The sequence below is a fragment of the Physcomitrium patens genome, chromosome 25 (assembly GCF_059467195.1).
Source record: "Physcomitrium patens ecotype Gransden chromosome 25, ASM5946719v1, whole genome shotgun sequence".
In the NCBI taxonomy this organism is placed as follows: Eukaryota; Viridiplantae; Streptophyta; class Bryopsida; order Funariales; family Funariaceae; genus Physcomitrium; species Physcomitrium patens.
Window position 1 is genome coordinate 11,606,548 of NC_143434.1, and position 13,331 is coordinate 11,619,878.

Here is a 13,331-nt window from a genome sequence, read left to right on the forward strand (position 1 = left end):
TAGAAGTTGGAATATATATATAATTTGAATTGTGAGAAGAGAAATATGATTATTTGAAGTTAGGATGTGAATTTGGTACCTATTATTATTCTTTTAAGTATATAGAAAGTTATAAGAAATTATTCAAGAATTAAATAAAGAAGTTCAAAATTTGACTTAAAGAACTACATTTTATGCAAAGAAATCTATACATTTTAATTTAGAAAAATAAAAAAAGAAGTGTTGAAAGTTAGTACTTCAAAATTGAAATTTTTAAGTAAATTTTTTTAATGGAAGTTTTGATTTGAGCCATATCTTGAGTTTTTGGACGATTTTTTAACTAAAACTTTTTACAATTGTAGATGATTATATTAAAAAGATACACATAAAAATGTATGATATTAAATATTAGATTTTTGAGATATGATAGAATTACTACACGGATGCCTAAAATATAATATATTTAGTACTTGCTAGAAATTAGGTGATATCCAAAGACATGTAGTGAATTTATGGTTGATTTTTTATATAGATGTGGTTAAAGATATAAGTTAACTTTTCGAGAATTTTGAATCCAATTTGGTAATTAAATTGGAAGTTATTGAATAATACATATACAAAGGGATTTCCCTAGGAGTAGAAGTGATTGTGGGATATTTAGTCACCTCTTAGATACTCTTGTACATCTTAGACTTGTATATTTGATGTAATTATTTTCTTTAAGATAAATTATCAATAATATTTTTATTTTATAAACTTACAATTTGTTTGAGCAATTAGTAGCAATTAGAGATTTAATATTATTATATTATAATTATTTATATTATATTATATATTTATAAATCTTAATAAAATTAATTAAAATATATAATATATTTATAAATCTTAATGTGTATTAAAGTGGTTATTAGGTTAATTTAAATAATTTTAATATAAGAAAATTTATTTTAAAATTTAATTATTTTGATTATAATATTTAAATTATATAGGATTTAAATATTTAGTATAAAGTTTTTAGAGAAGATAGAAGTTCAAAGATGAAGATCCAAACTACGAAAAAGCTTATTGGAGGAATATAAGCAAGATATGGGTAGATGAAGGCAAAGGGTGAAGGTCTTCATCTCTATTAATTAAAGGCAATGCCCAATAGGCTTTCAACAAGCTCCTTGCAACCATAACATGGATTTCAGTAACTTCAAAAGAGGCATTTGAAAATCAAAAGCAAGGATTTTAAGATTTAGGATTTGGATTACAATTTGTAAAAAAAGAAAAAATAGATGATTTAGAATTGGAGTGAAGAAGTTATAGCCATTTAAAGTTATTATGTCTATTGTTCTTTTGAAAATATAAGAATTTTTATGATGTCATATTATATGTTGTCTTGTTAGGGAATGCACTAGATATCTAGCTGTGGAAGGTGAAGTTGTGTTTCACAAGTATCCAAAAAATTCTAATAGGTTTCATCCATATAAGAAGAATATAATCTAAATTTCAATTCAAAAGTGCTAAAAAAATATCTTCTTAGTAGCCTCAATCATACATACATCCCAATTACCTTGTTACTTTCATATTTAAGCAATTTAGATTTTTCTTGTAAGTCCTAATCCTTATTAGTGAGCTTTAACAAGCTGTAACTTCTAATTTGACAGTGTACTTGATGTAAAATTTTTCATACAATTGGAAATATAAATCATCTATACACTCAAGAAATTTTAGCCCAATCTAACTTATAAATTGTGAGAAAACTTCAAATAATTGCATTGATGTCACTTAGCTACCAACTTGAAAGGTGATGTAGAAGTTCCAACAATGATTTTTCCTTTTCCAACTATTAACTTCAATTCAAAATTGGTATTTAGCTTGATCTTCAAGTCCTACAATACCATGAAAAATTTTACCTTGATCTGTTTAGTAGATTTCTAGATATCATAGAAATCCTATCCAACTCCAAACTGCCAACTTCTACTATGTTCTTGTACAAAAACCCAAATATCTCTCAATTGCACCATTGGATTATCATAAAATTTTACATACACTTAGAAAATCTAATTAACCAAGTATTATCAAAATTTGAATTGTAGATGTAACACCAATTTTATGAACTAGCTGAGATAACTAGCCCTAATTTCATTGCATAAATCCCAAGTTGCCAATACAAACCTTGACTTTCAACAACAATTGCTAAGTTCCAAAAACTCCTACCAAAATAAATCTTACATCTTTAAAACAAGTTCTAACTTATCTCTCAAACTCTAATCTCCAATCTTTGAATGAAATCTTATTTTGCCCTAGGCAATTGTTTCAGTAGCCAAAGGTTTGATTTTGACCCTATCTCACAAATGGTTGACCCCTGGATATCAATTTAATCTATCCTAAGGATTTTTTAGTCCAATCCTACCCTCAACTTAATCCTAGTATAAATTATACTAATTATTTACCTCTTTTAATCTAATTTTATCAATTTATGGTCTTTCTAAGATAATAAAAAAGTCTCTATAGCCTAGAAGGTAAATTACTAACTAACCTTCAATCTACTAACTATTAAGATAAAAAAATAACCTAAGAGGCTTTTATAAAAGCCATGTTTAGATACCTAAAATTATTATTGAATCAAAATAATTAGATATTAATTAGAAATTTAATTTTGATTATAGTTTCACTATATAGTTGTATTACATCACGACAACAGAAGCTTTTGGAGATTGAAAGGTACAATTGCAAGAATGATTTCAAGACTTATATCTATTGTAAAAGGATTTCTATATTTAGAATTTTTTTGAAAGAATTATAAGATAATGAAAAAAGTTTATGTAATTCAAAGGTACTAAATAAGTTGTATTATTAATAGTAATAATTAGAGCCATATCTCAAATTTTTGGACGAATATTTTGCTCAAAATTTCTAAAAAAATGAGTTATTAGATTAAAAAATTATATGTTAAAATTTTATGGTATTTGACTACTTAATTTGTGAGATATGAAGAAAATTACATGCAAGTATATGTAAGCAAGGTTTTAAAGCTATTACTATGATTTTGGAAATATTTCAAAATCTATAACAAATTTGTAGTTGAAATTTTTTTTGATAGTTGTTTAAAGTACATCAATACTTCATATAAAATTTTAGTTTTTTTAGAAGATCTAATTGTGAAATATGAACTATTGAAGTTCAAGAAAAATTCACCTTAAGGATATATAAGGAATTAGAATATTTTTATCATATTTTGAGTGTTCTTTGGTACTTATTTTGATATACCTTGTAATTCACCGTGTGTATTACTAGTTATATTCTTTGGTACTTATTTTCATTTTTTGTGGCAATATATTGATGTAATTATTCCTATAGAGATAATTTTATATATAAACTTGATACTTTCTTATCTTGAGACTTGATTGAGCAATTAGTAATAGCCAAAAGCCTAACAATGTCTTGAAACAACTCTCTCTACTACAACAATGTATTCTTTAAGTTCATCACAATTTTTCAATTGCAAGACATTTTGGATACAAGTTTTTGGAACTAATCTTTAGAGATTTTTAGTAGTCTCAAATATAGAAGATAATTAAAAAAAATTTACAATCATATGACATTTATTTAGAATAAAAAAAATCCTTGCTATTAATTCTATAGACTTCTTTAACTATTATATGTATCAAAACAATCATAATCTTCTATTTCCATGGATTATATTACAAATCTTTGAACTTCATATTCATTTGATTTTATATTTGTGAGAGTAAATTTTTCCATCAAGATGGCATATTTTGTATTATATACAAAATTTATCACAAGCAATAAAAAAATTATTTTTTTCCTTAAAAATATTTATTGCTATCATACATTACAAAAGGATATTATATCAAATAAAATGACTCAATTTATATCAAGATTTTAAAGAATCTTTTTTAAGATATTAAAGATGGACATAAATCTATTTTTGATTTTTTATCCTCAATGTGATAGAGAGACAAAACATATAAATCAAATTTGAAGTAGTATTTGAGGTGTATCATTAACTACCATCAAGATGATTGAATAAATATTTTTTCTATTAATAAAATTTACTTATAATGATATGATATATTTTTTTATTTAATAAACATCTTTCTATATAAATTATGATTATCATATATGGCTTGATATTTTTGACTTCTCAAAAGTTGATAATTCTATGGCCAAAGATTTGATAAATTATTTCTCAAAGTCGTATACAAAAACAAAGACACAATATCAATTCTACATCCATTAAAATGAAGATATACAATAATGATTAGGTCTATTGCTAGAAACAATGTCAATTTTATGTGGTCAATAAGATATGGTTACTTTGTTTTGATATCAAGACTATTTACTCTTATGATAAGTTGGATATATTATAGATTTGGACTATTTTTTATTTTTAAATAAATAAATGTAGTTGCTTATCAATTATATTTATAAGAATCTATAAAGATTCATTTTATGTTTTATGTATCTTTTTTTGAGTCATACAAGATAATAGATATATTAAAAAAAAAAGATAAATAGCACTTTCTCATATATAAGTAAATAAGAATTAAGTGTTTGAGGCCAAAGAAATCTTTGATTTTAGCCGACACAAAAATAAGTTGTAATATCTTATACATTGGTGCAAATATGATATTATTGAATGCATATTTTATATAAACACTTCACATATGGGAGCCATTCAATAATCTTCTAAATGCAATGAAATAGGTTGATGTTTTTTTATCAATAATATTTATTAAAACTAAGATAAAAAGTCAAGTAATTATTAATATAAAAGAAATAAAGTTTAGTAAAGATTGTATTCTACTTGTAACCTTGTGGTTTTTTTGTATTTATAGTACTAAAAATATGGAAAATTAATAACCACCAAATTCAAATCAAGAGCTATTGTTTATTAAGACAATGCATTGATGTTATTACAATCTTTAAGATAATGTAATAGAAATGAAGACCTTCAAAAATAATATATTTTTTTTCAAATAGATAATAAAATATAACTTATTTGAAATTACAACCTTCAAAGAAACTCTGAATAGTTAATATTATTATTGGAAGTAGGAACCATACTTAATGGTGTTCTAAATATTTTATTTGAAAAAAGTTATAAAGGCTTTAATAATGATTAAATATTAGGATAGTCTTCTCATCTTAATATAAAATATTATTAATAGTAGATAGGGCATATCAATTATTTAAAAAAAAAATTCAAAATGTGTATTAAAAATAATTTGTTACATCTTAGACTTTCTCAACATTGATTATTGATCTTTGTAGAATAGGTTTTTAGAAGGGAAGATAATGCAGTGGACATAAATATTTATTTAGATAAGAAGTGTTAAGTAGAGGATGAATATAGGTAAATTTAATAATATCTCATGATGAAGGTTTTCAAAAGCTTTACAGACATGGATTTGAGTTTATACGTATTTGTAGTTGATTAATAAGTTGAAAAGTTGGCCATATATTGCACATGTTGATAGCTTGTAGCACAAGTTAGGCATAAGGTGCATATATATAAAAATTCTCTTATAAATTAGATGTATATCTTTTAGGTTAAACACATATTTAAGGTCCTTTAGAATGTGGCCACATAGATTATATTTAGATAGTATATATAAAAGCAAGAATGAAGTCTTCTTCACTCTTATAAATGATTTTTTTTCTTAGTCTTATTTCAAGAGTCTCTAGTCTTTTTATCTTTGGCAATAGCTATTTTAATTATAATATTATATTATTTTTGAATAAATATTTCTTCTTTTGAGTGATACAAGAATGTCTTGAAGCTTTTACCATTTGTGATTCATGTCCTTGATATCTTTTTTAGAATTGATAATTTAATCAATTTTTATTTCTATCAATTTTAAATTATAATTTATGAAATCATAAAAAAATAAATTAAGGTCTTAAGTAACTTTTGAGATACTTTAAGTACATTCTATTAATTCTAAAAAAATCCTAGATATATATTATTAAATCTAAATCAAATTTTAAATAATCCTAAGAAAATCTTGAGTAGTTATTAATAATTTATTTTAAACCTCAAATTAAAGAATTGATATTTTTATCTATACTTTTAATCTATACTTTTATTACATGAATATAATGTGATACTACAAACATATTGAAAATAAAAACTTCTAAATTATATTAAATACTTTTAAGAAATATAGTTGATTTCTAATAATCTATTAGTTTTTATTGAAACCTCTTTTTAGAAAATACAAGGTAGGGTTGAATTATTAGCCATGTGGCAATAACAATTTGCTATGGATATAAGAACATAGTAGAGCATAGGCCTTGATGAAGTAGACAAAAAAGAAAAAATAAGAATAGAAATTAAAGACTTTTATAAAGACAATGCAACTCCTTAATTATAATTCCACAAATGTAATAAAACTATTGCATCATTGTAATACTTACTTGATGAATAGAAGTAATAAAAATTTGTAGATTTTTTTTAAAAAAATAAATTAATAAAATCTTAAATAAATTATAATCAAATCTTTAAAAAAATATTAATTGAATTCTAATTAAATATTTAAATAATTTTAATAAAATACTAATCAAACCCTAATCAAATTCTAATCAATTTAAAATAGAGACAATAATAAATTAAATTTTCTTTAACTTTTAATTTAATCACTGATTTTACTTCAAATTTTACACATCTTTTATCATCTTAATTGAAAAAAAAAAAAAAAAAAAAAAAAAAATTAAAAAGAGTTTCACTTACAAATTGACAGAAAATACAAAAAATGGCTCAAATGTTAGATAGCCTCTTTTTTTTAATCTCAATATTAAATTTTGAGCACCATAACCTCTTTTTGGCACCATTAATTTTCTTCTAAAATTTATATATATACTAAAATTTATGTCTACTACTAGTGTCCAAAATTCCACCTCAATTCAATTAAAGGATTGTTGGTAATGTTTAAATCCCTTATTAATCCTCAAACCACAAACTACTAATCTCTTATGTGCTTGAGTTCCAATAAATTTAAATATAAATAACCAAGTAAGCTCAAATTCATGCACAAACTTAGTACAAGTATTGAATAAACACAAAAATTCTTACTAATAGATTTGCTATAAAATTCAAAAAATCCTCCAAAATATAAATTCTACTTTAATTCTCAAAAACAAAGTCATTAAAATCAAATCTTGACTTTGTATAGCTCTCACAAAGTCTATACAAATTCAGCTTGCCCAAAACTAATGCATGTAGAACTCCTCTTAAGTTTTCTTTCTAATCCTACTTTCTAATCAATAAAATAACTTTGCATTTGTCATAAACACATAATTTGGTGCCTTGGGATTTGATTTTGATCCTAGTTCACAAATGGTGGTTGAATATCAATCTAAGTTTTTTTGATAAATGTGATGAATACTACCTTTAACTTTCACCTAAAAATGTATTTAGTAGTTTTTTTGCTTAATCTATCTTATCTCGTTTTGTCTATGGCCCTTCAAACTAAATAAGACACCTAAGCTACCCTCATCTCTTGATCCTTCATGCAAATATGTTAAGTTCAATCTCCGCAATTTAACAATTCACTATCACAATTTCCATCTAATCTTGAGATCACCAGCTTGCTTACCAACACTACCGATCTGTAGCCATGAAATGGCTTCCCTTCAGTCCAAAAGCCAATACGGAGTCAAAGCTCAATTGGCCTTCCATGTTCTGACCAATTTACACAGATGTACTACTTAAGTTATGAATCTGTAGGGTCTCCAAACTTACAAGTTCTTTGAGATGATCGGAAATTGTTTTGTCAGTGGGTTCGGTGGTGGCGGGTCAACCAAGTGATTCGCCATAAGAGTCCACCTTTAATAGCAGTCATGAACTCCAATAAGTAATATTGGGCTCTGTGAGAAGCAAGCTAACTAATGCAGACAGCTCCAATCGGGTCCAGGTGATCAAACAGTAGTGGAAAAAAGGGTTCAGTGTTCTATGTACATGCATCCCATGGTGCGTTAGTAATATGCGTGGTAAACAGCACTCTGAAATTTTATTTAGTGTAGAGACCACAGAAAAGCCAAAAACAATCGTCTACGACAGGTCCACTTACACTGAATACATTTGGTAGCAAGAACTACGATAATGTGAAATCTAAATCACAACAGGTGCTGCAACACTGCCTGGGTATCTATTGACCTCTCTCCGGTTACACCCAGATGCTTTTCCTTTGTCTTCCACACAAATAATCCATTCACGTAAATAGGTATCAATCATAAGCAGTATGACGGTCTAATGACAATGATTTGAGAAAAAGCGTATAATGTGAAATCTAAATCACAACAGGTGCTGCAACAGTGCCTAGGTATCTATTGACCTCTATCCGGTTTCAAAATCGACCTTTTAGTATTCATGCAACTATCGCACTAACAATCAAAAGTCGCAATGTCAACTACTATTCTGACAATAAGTGATCAGAGGAGAACATAGCAAAGAATATTAATAAAGTGAATTATCTTAGCAGACTGCAATACAATTCATGAGCAATGTTTTATTCAGAAATCCTCATCTGCAAGGGTGGGGCGGGTGACAGGTACCGCCCAACGCCCCAAGTGAGCTGTGTAATTTAAGCATCTGACTATCCCCTTACCCGAGGAGCCATCAGGAAAGTCAATGACGCTCAAGCTGCCCGTGTCTAGGTGGTAGGATCCCAAGGCAGCCTGCGTGAGGCCAAGACAATGCGCCACCATTGCAACATGTACAGTTGGGTGAGAGACCACTACCACTGTACGTTCTTGGGACTCTTTAGAATCTGCTGCGGGTACGTTGCCGAGCTCAGCTACCACCTCCTGCCATGCCTGGCCCGCTCGCTCCCATAAAGAGGAGAGGCTCTCGGCTCCAGGGACATCTTCGTGTTGCAGGTAGTCTTGCCAACGCTCTCGCTCCAACACAGTTTCCTTTGACTTCCCCTGTGTGAAAGAAACGTGCCACTAAACGAACAGGAAAAACAAAATAAAGATAAAAAGACAGAAAAAAACCAATAACTACAGCAAAACAATCCCCAAACGTTAATGAGCACTCACCACCCATTCGCCCCAAACCATGTCTCGTAGACTAGACAACTCTTTCATATCTACGTAGCGAGGCAAGCAGTCTACACCTAAGCAGTCAGCTGCCTCTTGCACCTGTCCAAGTGATCCATAGCTCAGATTCAAACGCAGTGCTCACTTTTATTGCCTTGGAATCCATAACACTGATGCGCCAAGCAGCATACAACATGTGCAACATACGGTTCCAGCAGCTTGAGATTTGAATGTCAAGCATGAAAGGTCTCATAAGGGAAGAAGAGATCTAGACAAAAGAAAAGTTTAGACACAGAAATTAGGGTTAAGCATTATTACTAATGATGAAAAATTCAAGCTACCTGAGTAATGTAGGTAGCTGTATGCTTAACACAAGGTTGAGGTCCATGGAGCACCACGTTCACATTGACGTCTAGAAGCAACTCCGCCACCTTCCCAGACTAAACCCCTCCAGTCAAACCCCAAAGAGCCACGAAGTATAAGCAACGGATAACTTCGACCCAACTCGATTAGCCACTTGAAACTAACATGCAGGCCACTAAAAGTTCCTGGAGGATCATGCATTAAGACTCGGCACACCTACCGAACGGCAAATAGGCGAGAAGCAAACCCGAAAAGCAAAACTATTTATCCATAGCAGTCGAGCAACTTAGAATATTTAAGAGATGTTTCTATTTACAAAGAAAGTCTAGGGAGGTTCACTTGATACGAGGAAATAGTGTACCTGAATGCCACCTAAAACGTTCACATTCTCATCCTCATCCGCTGGAAAGCGTTGCTGAAAAAGCTCACAGCAAGTTTAGTTTGGAAGTTGTTCAAGGTTGGAAGTTGAAGCAATGGAAGCAGACCTCCCTTGTCATCACACTTGTGAATGCTTATTAGATAGCGTAATCGAAGGATCACCTAAGACATGTATTAGTCATTGAAATTGTAAAAGTACGCAATCTTTTCAAAATCCTGACCTGAGTTGAGCTGTCCGTAGCCCCATGACAAACTAGGAGAATACGGGTGAGCGCCTTCCGTCCCCCTGAGGCTATCAAAGGTGGACTTGGAGTCTGCAATTCAGTAGGCCTGCATCAATGTTAAGATCCCTCTATTTGTCACTTTCTTTCCTTCTGAACATGTGATAATCTACAGTACAAGCCCTTTCTCTGATTCAAATGTTTGTGGGATGTATTGGCCTAAGAAACTTCGGCTTTACCACTTCTGGTGAAAACTAACACTAGGGTACAAAACTCAGCTAATATGTAAAGCTTGATAGAGTGCAACGATATGATGATAACACAACAATCCGTTAACCTATTACAACCATTCATCGCGGGCGTCATGTGTAAGTCCAAAATCTGTGCGAGTCCAAACCTGAGCACTACTGAGAATAAACGACCTCAACTTTCGCCACGCTTATATATCAGTTAGACTTAATAAACCCGGTTAGGTCTGAATTGGATTGAATCATAAAAACTTGTTCTCAACAAGTCCTCTGAAGAGGGTCAAGGAAAGTGCCTGGTTGAGTCGATCGAGACAGACATAAGGAGGCCCATCACCACTCATCCGTGGAGTGAAGTCCAAAACACTCACTCCGCAATTGCTCTGAAGCAGCTGCCTGAAATATTCCGGCCCTAACCCTGGTAATACACGAGAATTGTCAATATTTTTTTGTAGTGTTTAACATTTTAGTGTTTAAGATGTAAAAGTATTTTCAAAATGAGCAATAGTTAGCACATACCTGTAGCAGTTGCTACCAAAGCCTGGTTGACTGCATTATGGGCAACTACAAGTATTGAGGTGCCACTGCTATTGAGAATGCTTTGCCAACATGACTGAGCGCGCGCCCAAAGTTCACGCACTGGATAGTGACCATCAATCTCGAAATTGGCCGCATCTTTTTGCCACATCCTATAATTCTCGCCATATCTGTCTTTCCCTTCTTGCTTGTACAGACCCTGTTAGTTCAAGGAGGTTGGATTACATTTGCAATTGATAAAACCGTTATTAAAAAGAATGTCTACGAATAGGTACGAGCAAATGCAGCAAGAAGACTAGAGAACTGCAGAGGCGAGCCAAAGATATACAGGAAAAACTCTACTCACGATCAACTGTGTACCTGAAACGAGTAAAGATCGATTTCGCGCAGGTCGAACAGCGACTTCATCGGTTTCTTACGATCACCCCAGATGATCTCGGCAGTACGTTTTGTTCTTGCAAGCGGACTTGACCCCCAAGATCTCAAAATGTATCAGAACAAAGCTTGTCCATCATCCCACAAAGCATGATAGTAGAGTATACAATTACAGAAGAGCACTAAATACAGACTAGAAGAGAACCTGTAGAAGCAGCTATCAAAATTGTCCCCGAGCAGCATTTGCCGCGACGTTTCGGCCTGACCCTCTCCCTTAGGTGTAAGGACAGCGAAGTCCGAGCTTCCCTGAATGCGCCCAATTGCATTCCACGTGCTCTCCCCATGTCTTACTAACACTACACGTTTGCGTGTTTCAATGGGTGGTAATGCATCATGTGATGCCACACTTGTTTCCAAGTCCCTCTTCAAACTCGAAGATTCACTAGTTTGTTCTGCGTCTGTAAGTGCCGCCGTGACTAGAGTTCTCAATTTCCTCTGTAAACCCACAGAAATTGAGAGATTGAACATTAAAACTGCAACAATGAGGTGATTACTTCTCCAGAACCTATTGCTTTAAAATAAATAAACCTCGACTCGATTTAACTCCTCACTGAAGTCATCAAGCGCTGGGTCGGAATCTGTTTCCCATGATGCATGCCGGCGCTTAAAAAAACCTCACATGCATGGCGGGTTCCATTCTCCGCATCCTCACCCTACTATTTACACAATCAACTTTGAGCCCTTTTTCAGCAGATAATTTCCACAATCAACCCGTAGTACGATGGTATCAGCAAGTTCAAATTTTCCGAGTGGGACCACTAAGACAGTTCCTACCATGCAATGCACTGGACAAGAACGGTGACTTGAGCAAACCTTCATAATGCGATTCCTCACAGCTAGAATCACAAACATCTATACTAAACCAGCGTGAACCATAAATGATTAATTCAGACGATTGCTCAAATTTAATTGACCAAAACCAAATTTGTCGTCAGAAGCTTAAAGAATGTCATTATCCCCTAATTCAAGAGGCAGATGGATGGCTGGGTCCATCGTAATTGTTCAAGAAAATGCTCTGCTCTAATCCTCATCTTGCAACTCTATTTTCCTTCCTCAACGTACGATGGACAAGAATTGAGAGTGTGAGCTTGTAGGCACCTGATCAACCTTCAAAATTAGAGCCGAATGCCGCAACACGAACCCCGTGGATAGCCAACCAGGAGAGGAACCCAATGAAAAGCTCGCGGGAATTGACAAACGCTGGTGCCTCGACGAAAGACCTAACTGTGATGCAACCCCAAATTTGGAACGATAGGAAGAAGACACTGGCAAGGCAGTACAAAGCAAGGTAGCCATAGCCAATCGCCTCCGATTACACCTGCCTGCCTGTACTAATCATCAAACCCGAATCCGCAACACCAATGCAGTCGCGACACAGAACCCAAGAGCCAAAAGTCTCAATCTCTCTCTCTCTCTCTCTCTCTCTCTCTCTCACACACACACACACGATCCACAAAATCGCCACTGACACTGCGCAATCCGAAGCCGAGTTAGAATGTCAATCAAGCGGGTACAATCCAGCCCCCGCCAGCTCCCACAGCGAATGCCATCTGTCAAGGCAAAAGCGCAATAGGAAATTCTTGCAGGGAAGTGATGGAATACAGGGGCAGTGGTGGAAGAAGAATGGGCTATGAATGAATGCACAAGAGTGGGGGCGTGCGCGAGCATCGACGGAACTAGTGGTGCAAGTAGAAGTGGAAGTGGAGTGGAACGGTGTGTGTGTGTGTGTGGATCGGGATTGAGTGTGTGTGAGTCTGATCCGAACTCCATTGGGGCCGCATAAGGGCTTGGATTTGGCTTTGGCCTGGCCTCCGTCTCACCGGATCCTACCCAACCTTCACTTCTCCACCCCTGATGGATGAATATTCTGTGTTTTGGATGTATTTCGTGGATGATGGGCTTTGGTGGATGGACGTGTTTACTTTGCACAGCTTTGCGGTGCACAGTTGGTTTGTGTTTTTTTGTTGAGGTGTTTTTATGGGACTGAAGGATCGTTTGACAACATGAGGTTTGTGTATCAAGGAGGGATTTTAATTGGATATTGAACCAAAGAATACCCTTTGATTTATAGAATTTTATTGGTTTATGGTAGAAAATGTTATTTGGCTTGGCAGAGTTAAGA

General features: G+C 32.6%; 1 protein-coding gene across 2 annotated transcripts; it reads right to left on the bottom strand.

The window, feature by feature from the left end:
• Window positions 1–8,434: 8,434 nt before the first annotated feature.
• On the bottom strand, window positions 8,435–12,969 carry LOC112277504 (putative 2-carboxy-D-arabinitol-1-phosphatase). Of its 2 annotated transcripts, XM_024509932.3 has the most exons (10): window positions 12,308–12,969; window positions 11,355–11,644; window positions 11,135–11,240; window positions 10,757–10,973; window positions 10,534–10,655; window positions 9,993–10,085; window positions 9,755–9,808; window positions 9,372–9,470; window positions 9,031–9,132; window positions 8,435–8,916 (listed from the first exon to the last, which is right to left on the bottom strand). In XM_024509932.3, the coding sequence occupies exons 1-10, from the start codon at window positions 12,503–12,505 to the stop codon at window positions 8,503–8,505; spliced, it is 1,695 nt and encodes a 564-aa protein (XP_024365700.1). In that variant the 5' UTR covers window positions 12,506–12,969; the 3' UTR covers window positions 8,435–8,502. The 2 variants fall into 2 exon arrangements, with proteins under 2 accessions (XP_024365700.1, XP_024365702.1); XM_024509934.3 differs by lacking the exon at window positions 9,031–9,132.
• Window positions 12,970–13,331: the final 362 nt, after the last annotated feature.

Bases quoted from the DNA above. Each gene is read 5' to 3' on its own strand.
- LOC112277504 (XM_024509932.3), bottom strand. From the start codon at position 12,505: ATGGCTACCTTGCTTTGTACTGCCTTGCCAGTGTCTTCTTCCTATCGT. The intron at 11,645-12,307 runs GTGCCTACAAGC...GTGGGTTTACAG, and splicing joins TAATTTTGAAGGTTGATCAG to AGGAAATTGAGAACTCTAGT. The intron at 10,974-11,134 runs GTACACAGTTGA...TTGAACTAACAG, and splicing joins TCGATCTTTACTCGTTTCAG to GGTCTGTACAAGCAAGAAGG.